Source organism: Pseudorasbora parva, chromosome 6, assembly GCF_024679245.1.
Source record: "Pseudorasbora parva isolate DD20220531a chromosome 6, ASM2467924v1, whole genome shotgun sequence".
Taxonomy (NCBI): domain Eukaryota; kingdom Metazoa; phylum Chordata; class Actinopteri; order Cypriniformes; family Gobionidae; genus Pseudorasbora; species Pseudorasbora parva.
The window spans coordinates 21,393,156-21,409,267 of record NC_090177.1 but is presented as its reverse complement, the minus strand read 5'-3'; the positions used below and the strand labels follow the sequence as shown (position 1 = coordinate 21,409,267).

At 37.1% G+C, this 16,112-nt stretch overlaps 1 protein-coding gene across 4 annotated transcripts in view; it reads left to right on the top strand.

The window, feature by feature from the left end:
• Positions 1–16,112, top strand: part of fmnl3 (formin-like 3) — a 50,359-nt gene that overhangs the window by 13,570 nt on the left and 20,677 nt on the right. For 3 of the 4 annotated variants that reach the window (XM_067446114.1, XM_067446113.1, XM_067446112.1), the window contains exons 2-7: positions 6,795–6,878; positions 7,678–7,758; positions 9,456–9,532; positions 13,653–13,736; positions 14,429–14,563; positions 15,940–16,048. In XM_067446114.1, the coding sequence (XP_067302215.1) occupies positions 6,795–6,878; positions 7,678–7,758; positions 9,456–9,532; positions 13,653–13,736; positions 14,429–14,563; positions 15,940–16,048 (570 nt within the window). The remainder of the gene's footprint in view (positions 1–6,794; positions 6,879–7,677; positions 7,759–9,455; positions 9,533–13,652; positions 13,737–14,428; positions 14,564–15,939; positions 16,049–16,112) is intronic. The other variant, XM_067446115.1, reaches the window with a different exon arrangement.

The following is a 16,112-nucleotide window of genomic DNA, read 5'->3' as shown; positions in this document are numbered from 1 at the left end:
AGTGAAAAACAAATCGCAGAGCAAAGAGGACACTGACAACGCGCTGACAGACAGTACAGGTTACTTTTAATATGAAACAAAGTCTCAACTCTCAAATTTTGTAGATTTTTAAAAAGAATGTTAACAATAAATACAGTTTCCTGCTTCTTTAATGTTTGATGACAGATCGCTGTAGCACCACAGTTAAAGCTTGCTTTCTTGCATCTCTTTCTTCTAGTTAATTTATATATGATTTTTTTTATATATATATATATATATATATATATATATATATATATATATATATGTCTTCTAGTTAATTTATAGTATCAAATAAACATGAATGAACTTCAGAAGAAATGTTGATTCAACCACGGAAAGACGTCAGTACTCAGCGATTTTCAAGTTCAAGTCCACCCACGTTAATCTATGAACTCTCCTGAGTGCTTTGTCGGACAAAATGGCGGATGCCGGATTATGAGTGGTCAGATGGACTGTCAATCAAACTCCCGCGAAGGGTGAATTGTAAGTGAACTCATAAACTCTGCGAAAAAAATGTCGCAATTATCTTTTTAAATGTTTTATTCTGTGGCGGACACAAGCTTCCATAGGACATTTCCCAGATTTTTTAAAATGTTTCTCTTAAAATGACAAATAAGGCATTTGTTGGTGGACAGTCAAATAATAGAGCTGTGAAATTAATGTGGATTAAGTCTATTTGGTTTTGGAAAACAATGCTAATAAACTTTAAATAATTTTGAAGTCTCTTCCTTTGGTATATTGGTTAATATACATTGTTAAACAGACATTGTTGAGAACTGTTTTTATCAGTCAATTAATCAATCATTCAATCAATCAATCAACAATCTTGTTTCATGCAGGAATAGAACATATTTCATCATATTACAGAAGAGAAGAAAATGTGAATACATTTCATGTTGACTTTGCATTGGTATTTCTGGCTATGCCTCATTTTCAGATGAGAAAGCACAGATTGGGTTCCTTGTCTTTGACTGTATTATGTTCTTCATCGTGTGTGGTGTTTTGTGAGGAGGGCTGTGGCTGAGCTTTGTTTCTCCCTTCTCTTCTCTGTCTCTTGGGCTCTTCTCTTCTCTTTATTCTCTGCAATCTGATACCCAACAACAAATCAAGCTACTGTTCTCTTAATAAGACACATCTTTCTCTCTCCTTTTGCCAGTCCCTCATCAGCCAACTGTCCCAATTTTCCCAACACCCCCTGTTATTTGTACCATGGTCTTTGCCCACTTTAATGTTCAGTTATTTACACGGTCCATCTCATATCTTGTCTTCCCCCTTACATGTTTCTCTTCCTCTTTTTATGAATTAGTTTGGTTTTATTATAAAGGGGTTTTCCAGATTTGTCATACATGTAAAATACTTTTTCCCAGACAATAAAATACGCTGCACTTAAGTAACTTTTTTACTCTAGTGTTATTCATGTGTAGCCGACGGCCCCAGTCTATTGTTCAACATAATCATTTGCCAAACAGCTCAACATGCCAGAAAAAGGGACTGGTTCTTTGTTGTGTCCGCACAGTCACTCTTTCACAAACTACTGGGATCAAACAGAAGCTCTTTTTGTCCCTGTGGTGGGTAGCGTCACTCTATTTTGGAAGTAAAGATCTTTAGGGAGTTCACATTTTGTGTTTTATTTTCAGACATTGATCCTACTTCGCAGGAAATCGCAGGTATTTTCATCTCAGATGCAAGATGTGGGTCTCTTTAAAGTCAGGAAAACAAGACTGGGCTTTTGTAGGAAAAGTCAAATGAGATTAACAAAATTAGATTAAGGCTGGCCAGTTAGCTGATTCTTTTACTCTAGCAGAGTAGCAAGGTCTTTTGGGGAAAGGAGAACATCTGGTGTTTTTGTTTTGTTTTGTTTTATCATTCATGTTTTTGGACATGACCACCTTTTATATTGTATAATGTTTGCAGACGTTTCATGCTGAATGTGTGTTTTATGCCAAAATAACATGTTCTTCCTTTCCAGGATTTGACAAAGCACTTTCATTTCATTGGACTTTGTGCCATCTCAGTGGTTAGGACCGAATTTGATATTTTCAGACTGCTGTTTTTAGTGTGGCCTGGAGTGGACAAGCTAGATTTTCTCTTTCAGCTCTATAAATATTAAAATCTTTTAATAGTTTTTTAAAAGTTTTCTTTGATCTGACTTCAGTGAGTTTTAGTATTGATGGTTTCCCTTCTAATTCAAGATGTTTATGCATTCTATGTTTTGTTTTGTTTTTTTGTACTTCTTTGTGGTGGTGTAGCTCTCCAATGGTTTGGCTAATAATAATCTGTGCAGGAAGCTCTTGGGCCCTGAGAAAAACCCCTAGGGTAAATACTGAATCAGAAAAGTCAAGCTTAAACTTATTTGCTCAGACACTCATTTCTGGACCAGAAAACAAAGAAGCCTAAAACTCAGAGAGCTACTGTAGATCAGATAAAGACTCATCTGAGCTCTTTGCAGCCGCTGTTATCAGTGATGTGGCTCCAGATCCTAGATCATCATGTGAACGGAGGACTGGAACCTCTCTGTGCTCTAAGTGCCCTAATTACATATCAGACCAACAAATGGTCACTAGGCAGTCCTGACAACCTGGCAACAGACATATGGCCAGATCCAACCTCTGACTCCTATTTTGAAGCTTCCCAGAAGACAGTTTTATTGCTCACAGGTTGCTCTTTCATAGCTTAGGAGACTGGAGCTCTTTAGGTATCAACTTAGTTTCAGATGTTTCTCATAAAATTGCTTATCTGAAAAATAAATATAAACAAATAAGACAATTGTTGACCTAAAATAAAATAATAGAGCTCTATAATAATGTGGATAGCAGTGTTTGGTTTTGTAAAAAGAAAAGAAAAGAAAAAGACATTTTTTTTAAAATTCATATTAAAATCGTTTACTTTTTATGCCAGACTTTGTGCTGAGACATATTCCAGACACATTCCAGACATATTCTGAGAATTGGGAAATATATTTTAAATATATGGTTTATTTAATCTAATTTATGTCTAGTAGTCAAATATGAGAATAATGAGATTATATTCTCAATATATTATTCTTTCAAACAGGATTTGGTCTACTTTTTCTTTTGACAAAAAAAATCTGTATAGTTGATATTTCCTGGATGTTTTCATGTTGACTAAACATGGATTATGGTATTTTACATTCATTTTTCTCTCCCCTTTTGCCTGTCCCACTCCCTCATCAGCCAACCTCATCCCAATTTCTAAAGGTGATTTTTTTCCAACACCCCCTTTGACTTGTAACATGCTCTTTTCTCACTTTAATTGGCTCACTTTAATAAAAATGCAGTATAGTTGATATTTCCTCAGAGACTGTATGCTTTCGTTTTGACTAAGCATGGATCATTAGACAAATGGATTATGGTATTTTTGTAGGCTTTTCTGTCCTTTCTTTCTTAAAAACAATGGATGCGGTTTGTTGTGTGAAATGTTCGGAAGCAGTGAGCTCATCAGAAAGAGCTGCCGTTTACGTCATTTATTATGTGCTGCATGCTAACAAGTGTAGGAGTTCCTCATTCCATCTTTGACATTTGAGTCGGAGAGAGTAGAGAGGGATAGATTTAGAGAAAGAGATAAAACTTTTATCCTCCAAGTATCTATACAATCTGTCAATAGAGAAGGGGGTGGAGAGGAAATAGAGTGAAATAAAAGATGAAGTGGATAATTTATAGTCAAATTCATTACTGTTATAAACACGACACATTCCTTCTGTAACTGTGGACATCTGGAATGCACAATGTCGGTCACAACTGAAGAAAAAAAAAACATTGGAAGGGGGATCGAGGGAATAGTAATGCTTGAGATCTTCACAGACAGAGCCAAATAACATTCTCCAGGGCCTATTTTACACATTGTCATTTCTGCTAAATTTTGTTAGCTTTTCAGACATTACAAACCCTAGTCATCCCAATTGGGATGTCTTCCAGTCGTATGTGGTTTCAAACAAAACAAATTAACTACATGGTCAGTTGAGTCTGTCTGCTGTCGTATTAAAAGTTGGAAGCTGAACTGTCTGAGAAACACATCGGATTTATAACTAAACTCCTAAATCTACAGCTCCATTGCAATTGAACAGCGGTGGACTTTTATTCTGAATAAACTCATAATATATTATGAACTAACTATGAAAAGATCATTTTTGTTTTGTTTTTTACTAATTATTGGTGCTTAGTTTTGAATCCATGCTTTGGAAAGTGTATAAGAAAGTAACATGATGTTTCATTGTGTCATTTTTTATATTATGGAGTACAACTTTTGTACAATTGTTTTGCAGAACATGTTCTCTCTCTCTCTCTCTCTCTCTCTCTCTCTCTCTCTCTCTCTCTCTCTCTCTCTCTCTCTCTCTCTCTCTTTCTCTCTCGATCTATAATTAATTCAAGTAAATTATATAATTCATTCATTCAAATAAATGTAATCTTAAGCACTACTTGAATGCTAAATGACTGAGCTAAGGACCTATCAGTCAGAGCCATAGAGTTCCACGACAGAAACTTTGTATAAACACTATTGTGTGATACATACTGCATTCACCACCAGTCTTTCCCAGTCCTGTCACTGAATATGATTCATATGGGCTTGTAGAAAGGTGCAATCCCTTTACAGTGGAAATAAAGTAAAACAAAGTCTTTCAACACACAATATTCACTTTCCACAAATCATGGAGTCAGAATGACTGGAAAAAATGTGTTGTTTATGTGGTCATGTAATTTCACTGAGATGATATGTTGCTTTGGCAGTAGACTGTGAAGCTTTTGGGGTGGATGAATCACTCTAATGTGGAGTGCAAGGTTGAGGTGATGGACAGATGCTCGGCTGGGTGTGAATGGCATCTTTAGAACAAACACCTTTTCCATCTTCAAAGGGAAACCCACTGAGATGTCTGTAACATGCTGTGATAATCTGGCTCAGTGCCTATCTGCTGTTTGCTATCTGTAATCACAGCACATAGTCTCAGGTAATAATAAAGGGAAATACTACAGTGTTTGTTGGAGACATTTGTCAGCTCACACCCCACACCTGACTCAGTGTGTGTTCCACCATTAAAGAGATTTAGAAGAAAAATCACATACTGTTCTGTTTGTAGTGTAAAGTGACCTGAAATACGAGAGTGCAATCATGTGCAATGTACTGCTAAGTGGCAGGAAGTACAATGATTTAATATCATTAGAACAATAGCATTATTATTATTATCACACTGGTTTATATTATGAGAAGTATGAGAACATACAGTATTTCTTACACTTAGTTTACTGTTCAAAAGTTTGGTGTCAGAAAGATTTTTTATTTAAAGAACTGAATACTTTAATTCAGTAAGGATGCATTAAATTTATCAAAAGTGACAGGAAAGACATTTACAATGTTACAAAATATCAAAATGTTCTTTTAAACTTTCTATTTATCAAAAAATCCTAAAAAAAAAAACATTAAGCAGCATGACTCTTTTTAGTGTTTCTTGAGGACCAAATGAGAAGGATTTCTGAAGAAAATTCAGCTTTGCTGTCACAGGAAAAAATAAATACGTTTATCAAACATTAATTTAATTTGTAATGATATTTCACAATATTATTTGTTAATAAATGTTTTTATTTTATTTTTGATTAAATAAATGTGGCATTGGTGAGCATTTTTACCCCTGAAATTTTAAAAATCATACCGACTCCAAACTTTTGAACAGCCGTGTATATGAGGATAAAAGTTCTTTTTTTGTGATGCTTTTGATTTGATTACGTTAACGCAGACGTGAGTGCTTGCAATCGTCTGTAGTTAACAAAGGCCCTGTCCCAAATGGCGCACTTCGTGTGCACTTGCAGTACAATGGCTGCCGCGTGCCAGTTAAATCCACAAGACGTATGGGTGTCCCATTTGTCATTTTAGGTTTCAGAAGCCCTATATGCGCCCTCGATGCCACACTGAAGCGAGCTCTGCAGCAGATTTCTTACCGACAGTCAAAGCGTTGTCACGAAAGTGCGGACTCATAAAAAGACCATGAGTGTTTAGGATGCCATTTAAGACAGGACCAAACATCAGTAGTCTAGGCCTAGCAGGCCATAGAGTTATATTCAGATGCCTGTGCAATTTAAGTTTGTTAGTATTGACGCAAGTTTCTACAAACATACTGACTTTGCAAGCAAGGTTCTATTTAGCCTGTAAAGAAGACTCGTTTTCATTTTACCAGCTCTCGCGGCACTTTGTGCGCTGTGATACATTTCATAACACAACAACGCACAAAATTTTACTTAGAAGCGTCTGCCTTTACGTAATTGCTTTATTCCGTAAACACATAAATCCTTCACTGTTTGTGCTATGGACACGAATACTACTTTACGTAATTCAGTTTGTTGTGTAACTTTCTAACAACCCCTTAGTGAACACATAGCAACGCACTAAAAACCACTCAGATCACTATAGCAACTGCATAGCAACATCCTGGCAATCATCAACAATCGTGGCTGTGAGTTTTGCAAAGGCAAGCACTGTGCTCATAATTTCCTTCCGAAAGTGTAGAACTATAGTTTAAGATGAAGAATTTGGTAACAAGATTTTCTTGATGTCTGACTCAGGCTCTGAAGATGAATATGATTTTAGACAAGAAATAAGAAGCCAGCACAGGACGTGAGATCATAGGTTGTGGGTTTTTCTGGCAAGAAACCGCTGTGGCCTAAAGAAATGAGCACAGAGACGTCTCTGCAAGGTCGTTGCATGGGTGCATGGCGGAATACATGACTTCCTGTGTGTTCTGATGCAAAACGCTCTCTGTTTTTCAGAACTCTATGAACCTGCCCCCAGATAAAGCACGTCTCCTGCGGCAGTACGATAATGAGAAGAAGTGGGACCTCATCTGTGACCAGGTACATCCTCCACACTTGCCTACTTTTATGCCACACCCTTGCTTCTGTAATGCAGTCCATAAGAGCATGCCTCCAAGAATGACATGTCGTTGACATGACCTTTAAAAAAAATATTATTAACCATGATTATTATTAAAAAGTTAAGAGAACATTTTCTTGCCATTTATAAACACTTATAAAGTAAATGATGGAAATGATTTTTTTACACAAAAGAAAGGGAATTACAGGTTACCATTTAAAGGAAGAGTACACCCAATAAATAAAAGTTCTGTTATCATTTACTAACCATCATGTTGTTTTAAACCCATATTATTATTCTTTTCCATGCATTAAAATGAACAGGCACTGAAGATTTCCAGTAGTTATATGGATTGTTTTTATGAAAATGTTATGGTGCTTTAGATCTCCATTTATTGTAATTGCATGGAAAAGAGCAGTCTTTAGTACAGTCTTTAGTATTTCATACTGTCATGCTGGTTTGGAAGGACATGAGGTTGAGTAAATGATGGCAAAATTTCTATTTTTTAGAGAAACTGTCCCATTAAGTAAAATGGCACATCTTGTTAAATACAGGATCATGTAGAAAACATGATGACTTCAATGTCTATTTTTTATGCACTAGTCATGCATCTTGACAAATCTGTTGTTGATAAGTTCATAGTTACAAAAACAAAATAGTTTTAGAATAATGTCAAACAATTTTAAACACACAACATGGAATGATAAAAATATGTGTAAGATAAAGATGTTCTATGTTTTAACCCTGTTTATAACTTTCTCCCCCTCTTCTGTGTGTTAGGAACGTTTCCAAGTGAAGAATCCTCCACATACATACATCCAGAAGCTACGTGGATATTTAGACCCAAGAGTCACACGCAAGGTCAGCATCATCCTCAAGAAAATATAACCAATGTCTGTTTCTCAGCTGGTTGCATGTGGACATGATTTACAGCAGTTAAAGGGGTTGTGTTGTGAGAGATCAAATTGCCCTTCATCTTTTGTGGTGAATGTTCTTTTAAAACATATTGTAACTTTAAAAATATAAATATTTACTTCCCTGTGCAAAAAGACTATTTTTTGAAACTGAACTGGACTTGTTCTAAACTTTCAAACTTAAATACTTAATACTTAAAACTGTTATATAGACCGATCAGGCATACCACTATGAATAACACTGATCTCTTCACCTGTTAGTGGGCGGGGTATATAAGGCAGCAAGTGAACATTTTGTTCAAGTTGATGTGTTAGAAGCAAGAAAAATGGCCATGCATAAGGGTTTGAGTGAGTTTGGCAAGGCCAAATCGTAATGGATAGATGACTGGGTCAGAGCACCTCTAAAACTGCAGCTTTTGTGGGGTGTTCCCAGTCACTAGTGGTCAGTATCTATCAAAAGTGGTCCAAGGAAGGAACCTTGGTGAACCGGCGCCAGAGTCATGGGCGGCCAAGGCTCATTAAAGTGGGGAGCGAACGCTGGCCCGTGTGGTCCGGTCAAACAGACAAGCTACTGCAGCTCAAGAAGTTAATGCTTGTTCTGATAGAAGGTGTCGGAATACACAGTACATCGCAGTTTGTTGTATATGGGGCTGCATAGCCACAGACCAATCATGGTGCGCATGCTGACCCCTGTCCGCCGCTGAAATTGAGCATCAGGACTGGACAGGGGAGCAATGGAAGAAAGTGGCCTGGTCTGATGAATCACGTTTTTTTTTACATCACATGGATGGCTGGTTGTTTATCTGGGGAACACATGGCACCAGGATGCACTAGAAGGCAAGCTGGCGGAGACAGTGTGATGCTTTGAGCAATGTTCTGCTGGAAAACCTTGGTTCCTGGCATCCATGTGCACCCTTTCATGGAAACATATTCCTTGTTAGCTGTGGCCTCTTTTAGCAGGATAATGTGCCCTGCAAACAAAGCAAAATTGGGTTAGGAATGGTTTGAGGAGCACAACGAGTTTAAGGTGTTGACTAGGCCTCTAAATTCCCCAGATCTCAATCCAATCGAGCATCTGTGGTCTGATCCATGGAGGTCCCACCTTGTAACTTACAGGACTTAAAGGATCTGCTGCTAACATCTTGGTGCCAGATACCACAGCAACCTTCAGGGGTCTAATGGAGTCCATGCCTTGATGGGTCAGGACAAAAGGGGGACCAACACAATATTAGGACATAATGTTATGCCTGGTCGGTGTATATATATATATATATATATATATATATATATATATATATATATATATATATATATATATATATATATATATATATATATATATATAGTGCATGCAAACTTTGCCATTACAGTATTAAAATATCAAAATAAAAAAATTTAAACTGCAGTCTAGCTAAGAAAAACCCTTCACCTAAATTTTTTTTATAATATTTCTGACCCCAAACTTTTGAATGGCAGTGTATGTGCAGGATATTAGTGTTGAGCACTAAAGCATCTTTAGAGCACTAAAATGTTTTACCCGGCACAAGTTAGTTTATTAAAAATGTTTAAAAAACTTTTTTCTGGTGAGGTTGTAGAGTTTTTCTCCAAACATGCCGATAATCATCAGTTTCTCTCTGTGTTCAGAAATTCCGCAGGAGGGTTCAGGAATCCACCAAAGTCCTACGAGAGCTGGAGATATCGCTGAGAACCAATCACATAGGGTGACTAATTTCTGTCTCCTCTCATTAAATCCCTCTTTTACACCTCTTCGTCTTGTGCTGATCTCTACAAATACCCCTCCCAGCAATCACCCGGAGAAACATCCCATGATCCTCCAGTAACCAATACAGTGAGGTTATGAGGCTCCTGTATACAGTGCAGGGAACAATAGCACTGCTAGTGGTATGGTGGGAAGCTGTGGTATTGTTTGGCTTTACCCTCTAAAGAATCACTCTTTCTTTGTTCTTCCTGTTGTAGAAGGCTAGATGTAGTGTTTGCCCGTGCACAAATCCCTGCTGTTGGGCCGTTCTGCCAGCTTCCCTGTGCTTATAACTCTGTCTGTAGACCTCAGCAGCGTCCAGATGGTTTTTATTCATCTCGTCCCTCACACACAACCCCCTTAGCAGCTTTAGCAAGCAGGAAGCTGAGTAGTGTATGCCGGAGAGCCAGGAAGCCTGGAGCATCCAACAATGTAGTGTGTGAAAGGACACGTATACACACACACACACACACACACTCTCACACACACACACACACACACACACACACACACACACACACACACACACACACACACACACACACACACACACACACACACACACACACACACACACACACACACACACACACACACACACACACACACACACACACACACACACACACACACAAACACATAACTCACGTTGATGAACACAAATAAAACACTGACAAATCTGTAACACAATGAGTTACAATGAAACATTGACAACTGGGAACATCTTTTCACTATTTATATTCCGGTTTCAAGGACACACACACACTTATGCATACAAAAAACAATGTGTTGCATAGCTGTGAAACCATTCACACACAACTGCATGTTTTGTTATATCCGTACCAACTGGATAAACCCATATACCCAAGCGAAGGGAAGTAACTTACTAGCAGTGGGCTAGTGCCATTACTAACTTTACTGCATGTTTTAAGTAGTCCAGCTGTTTTGCATATTACAAAATGCTATAGTGTTGCATTTAATGTCACATTGTATCGTGCATGCTAATAGACGGTTGAGTGAATTCAGTCAATAATCAAACAGACTCATAAATAGCACTGGACAAAAATGTAACTATGCAAATGAGTGCTTTAAAAATAATGCTTCATCGATCCGAGTCTCCAGAGTAGAAATTAATTTCAGGTATTTTTTTGTAGCAAAATTTTCAGGTACATGCTGCCGTTTTTAACTCAGTTATATGAATTAGGTTGCATTCTAATTTTTGTTAGTTGTATTTGGTGTAAAGTGTATAAATTCAATGCTAATTTATACTAAATAATAGTATTTAAATGTATATTATTTATTAAATATATACATTTTATTTGATTAATATATTCATATTTTCATGTTATGACAACAATTTAAATTTTTTAATTATACATTTAAATACTATATTATATCATCTTTTATTTAAATATTTAATAAGATATTGTTCTTAAGTTTCTAGCTAATCTTTTGTTAGTTGTGCATAGCTCAGCTTCAGGAAAACAAAATGCGTTAGTTTAAATGACTATAGATATAATGAGATGAGTATCTTCCTGAACACTGTATGTGAAGAAAATCTCAGAAGACGTTGCAAAATATGATTCTGGATTACTTTGTCTTCTGTGTGAGCCATAAATAACCAATACACTCCTCTCCTGCATTAATAAGAGCTAGGGGTAATCTGTTTCTCATTAAGAACAAAAGGAAAAGAATAGGCAGGCTATTTTCACTGACTTTTTTGGGGGCTGGATGAAATGGAACAGAGGTCTGTTTATTGCATGTGTCCGATCCCTGGCCTCTTTCCGATGTGCTACTCCTTACTTTGCCAAGACAATCTGAAATAGCATCTGGCCGGACAGGAAAAGAGTCTAAAGGGGAGCGGGGAGGGGGGGTATGGTAGACAGGAAGCTGATGATCGAGTCAGCCCCCACCACCTTTTCAAGCTGAAAAGTCTGTTTCTTGCTCAGTCCCACTTTTCTGTCTGTCTTTCTTCTGCTCTTTTAGGAGTCTTGTAGTTTTTCCTGACGCAGCCATTTAACTATAGCGATAGATTTCAACTGCTGTAATCATTACAGTTTGTGTTTAAGAGGTAAAATAAGAATGAAAATGAGAGACTGGCAGAAAAAAGAAGAATGCATGTGTATATATAAGTGAATGTTTGCACAGGGGAGGCAGTCTAAACACTCCCACTGTCAGAGATTTAACCTCTTCTCTCAAGTTATGATCTCCACGTTCCTTTGCTCTGCATGGTGGGAATTCCTTTTGCTTTGAGTTTCTCTCCCAGAAATCTGGAGCTAAGTGAAGGAAATCTAAAACTAGCCTCTATTCTGGACTTTCCATCATAGTCTTGCCAAACCAGTCAACTCAAGGCTGCCTTGAGGCTGAAAATGTTTTGATTTTAAAGTCAACATGAAACAACATTTGCTACTTCTATGTATTTAACGCGATGGGATATTCAATAATAATCAACAATCATTAACAATAAGCCCATGTTTACTTGTCTGAGGTTTAAGTTTGATGTCACATTGACAGTCTGGAAAAATTACTTTTTATTTCTTCACTCTTTTTCTCTCATATTTTTACATATTTTTAGTCTTTGTTAATCTGATCAGATTGTTGAACACAATCATTTAAACATTTGGGGTCGGTGAAAAAGGTACACATGAAACATTTCTTATTATTATCAGTGTTGGAAACGATTATGCTGCTTAATATTTTTGTGGAAATAGTAAGACATTTTTTGATGAATAGAAGTACAAAATAATTAAATTTATATTGAAATAGAAATCGTTTGTATTATTATAATGTCTTTACTCTCACTTTTGATCGATTTTATTTGATCCTTGCTGAAAATACAAACCCGATTCCAAAAAAGTTGGGACACTGTACAAATTGTGAACAAAAAATGAATGCAATAATTTACAAATCTCATAAACATATATTTTATTCTTTTTTATTACAATAGAATATAGATAACATAACAAATGTTGAAAGTGAGACATTTTTAAATGTCATGCCAAATATTGGCTCATTTTGGATTTCAGTAGAGCTACACATTCCCAAAAAGTTGGGACAGGTAGCAATAAGAGGCCAGAAAAATGTTAAATGTACATATAAGGAACAGCTGGAGGACCAATTTGCAACTTATTAGGTCAATTGGCAACATGATTGGGTATAAAAAGAGCCTCTCAGAGTGGCAGTGTCTTTTAGAAGTCAAGATAGGCAGAGGATCACCAGGTCACCCAATGCTGTAGCGAAAAATAGTGGAGCAATATCAGAAAGCAGTTTCTCAGAGAAAAATTGCAAAGAGTATGAAGTTATCAAAATAGCATCCAAAGACTCTGGAATAATCTGTGCGTAAGGATCAAGGCCGGAAAACCATACGGGATCATCAGCACTCAGTTCAGAAGCCTGCATCTCTGATGGCATGGGGTTGCATGAGTGCATGTTGCACGGGCAGCTTACACATCTGGAAAGGCACCATCAATGCTGAAAGGTTTATCCAAGTTCTAGAACAACATATGCTTCCATCCAGACATTGTCTCTTTCAGGGAAGACCTTGCATTTTCCAACATGACCATGCCAGACCACATACTGCATAAATTACAACCTCATGAAACTTCCTTCGTAGAAGAAGGATCCACGTACTGAAATGGACAGCCTGCAGTCCAGATCTTTCATCCAAAGAAAACATTTGGTGCATCATAAAGAGGAAGATGCAACAAAGACAGTTGAGCAACTAGAAGCCTGTATTAGACAAGAAATGGACAACATTCCTATTCCTAAACTTCAGCAACTTGTCTCCTTGGTCCCCAGATGTTTGCAGACTGTTATAAAAAGAGGGGTCATTGTTTCCCCTTAAAATGATACATTTTCTCAGTTTAAACATTTGATGTCATCTATGTTGTATTCTAAATAAAATATAAACATTTTGAAACTTCCACATTGCATTCTGTTTTTATTCAGTTTGTACAGTGCCTCAACTTTTTGGGAACAACTTTTATTTATTGTATATACTTCTTACTGACCCCAAACTTTTGAATAGCAGTGTATTTAGAGATTTCAGTAGGCTGTTAACATCTGTCTCTTTAATGTGGCAGGTGGGTTCGTGAGTTCCTCAACGATGAGAACAGAGGTCTGGACATCCTGGTGGAGTATCTCTCCTTCGCCCAGTGTGCTGTCATGTAAGTGACACGCCCTAAAAACAACCAAACACAGTCAACGTCACAACACGCCAATTCATGTACCCTCTTTAGGACATTTAAAAGATTCCATGAAGCCAGGCTTCCGCTGTAGATAAAAACAGTGACGAATTCACTGTTGTTTAATGATTGCGAGGGAGCTTGATGCCTCGTTGTAGGTGCACTGCATTTTGTTTTTTGCTTTGTTATGCCTTGCTATAATGTGCTTGGATGGTCCTGTGCGGCTCTCTGCAAAACCCTGGACCCCCTGTTACCCAGCAAGCAATAGCCGTCATTTCAGCATCTCGGTTAACTATAGTCTTATTTGAGTAACCCACCTCTTGCAAAAATAACCTTGAATTTGGTTATGTCGTTTTGCCTAAATGACGTGCGAGATGTATATTCCATCATGTAAGTAAAGTCAACAGTGATTACAAGGTGTTTGGTTTTATTTCTTTGACATGTTCATGTTCCAGATGACTAGTCTATTCTTCGGCTATGGTTAGATGTCTATTATATTTTCACTAACAGCCCAAAAAAATTGTTGCAGCTTAGACATCAGGGCTGCGTTTGGATGGCTATGAGACATTTTTTTAAAACACAAAATTGCTTGCTGGGTACTGAGCTCTGTTGCTAATCCTCCCCACCCTTACCCCCGCTCTCCTTATGTGCGGTTCCCTGTGTATGCGGCTCAGGTTGGATTTTGAAGGGCTGGAGAATGGCGAGGACTTTTCGCTGGACAAGGCTAAGTCCTGGAGCAGGTCCATCGAGGATCTGCACCAGAATGGCTGTAATACACTGGTGCGCTCTGCGCGGCAATCCGTCCTCCGGTATGTACTGGCCTGCTTGTGCTTGCTACGCTCCAGCTCGCTTTGAAATGACTGTATGTTCGCTTATGTGATAACTTGCATTGGTTTGGTTCAGGCTCCTAGCCAATCACTACTGATTAAACCGAAATAGTTAATGCACCATTTTTTGTTCGTTTAAAAAAAAAAAAAAAAGGAATTTTAAGAACTGGCACAAGAACAGGGTAAAAAAGAGCCTTAAAGTCCTAAAAAAAGAACACTTTAAAGCCTACTTATATTTCAAATGTAAATTTCTTAGGCTTCTAAATTATCAACATGATCAAACTACATGCCTTTTTATGTCCTTCATGTCCTTATACTTTTGTACCAAGAAAACAGGCCTTTTGGTATCATTTAAAAAAAAAAAACACATCCACCTTCAGGTCATGGTATGTGTGTTTTTGCTGTGACATCTTTATAAATATTTATAAGAATATCTTTTAATCTTTTGTATTATAAGTAATATTTCAAGATGAACACTCACTAGACTGAAGTACCTTGGGTTTACTTGATTATCCATACATAATTCTTTTGAGAATTATGTTTTTTTGGGGGGTTTACTTTTAAAAAAAAATACATTTTATTTACAAATGATTTTGTACAGAGCTTTGATCACAAAACTAAGCATTTAAATATCCTCTTACTAAGATATATTATTGGGAGCTATAGAGTGATAACTGGTATTGATAAGTCTGCTATACTATTTTAAAGATCTTGTTGATTTACATTACAAGCTATCACAATTTATCTACAGTTTTGGTCATATAAATATCAGCAAACAATTTGCATATTTTTGCTCAGTTTTTTTGTCTCCTCAATAATGAGCTCCAAATTGTTCTGTATCATTGTAAGCCGTAAAGGCCTAATCTGATCAAATATGATACACATGCAATATTTTTAATACTTGCAACCATTTTAATACAACCATTTAATGTTTTAATATAGCTACTCAACCTTGGTTAATTATATGTTAGATAATAACTAAAATATTGTTTTCCAAAAATTGTGTTGTCTTATGAGTAATATTACTCATAAGACAACACAATTTGACCCTATTTGAGAAAAGGGTCAACTGTTCCTAACTTGTCACGGTTAGCTTCCTGTCTCACTTCACTGGTTAGAAGTGTGCTCATTCTATGATAGGAGCATCAGTGCTTTGCACCGAAACTAGGAGTCACATGCGTGCTTTATTTTGCCCGCTCAGCCAAAGCCACACTTCCTGAGGGTAGACAGACAACTTCTCACGCAAATGAAAGTATTTCTTTGTGGCGTGTATGAGTGATTTTTTTCTGTGTGTGTGTGTGTTCTGTCAAATCAAACACAGCTTTTGAAAAACTACTAACGTTGTCCTTTTATTACAGCTATGGCTTAACTGCCAACAGCAAAACCATCAAGAACTCCAGATTAGTCAGTCAAAAGGATGATGTGCACGTGTGCATCATGTGCCTCAGAGCAATCATGAACTATCAGGTACAAGATGCACAGACTTGATTGGTCACACAAACCTCAGGGATGTCTGCCAGTTCTGAAGCTG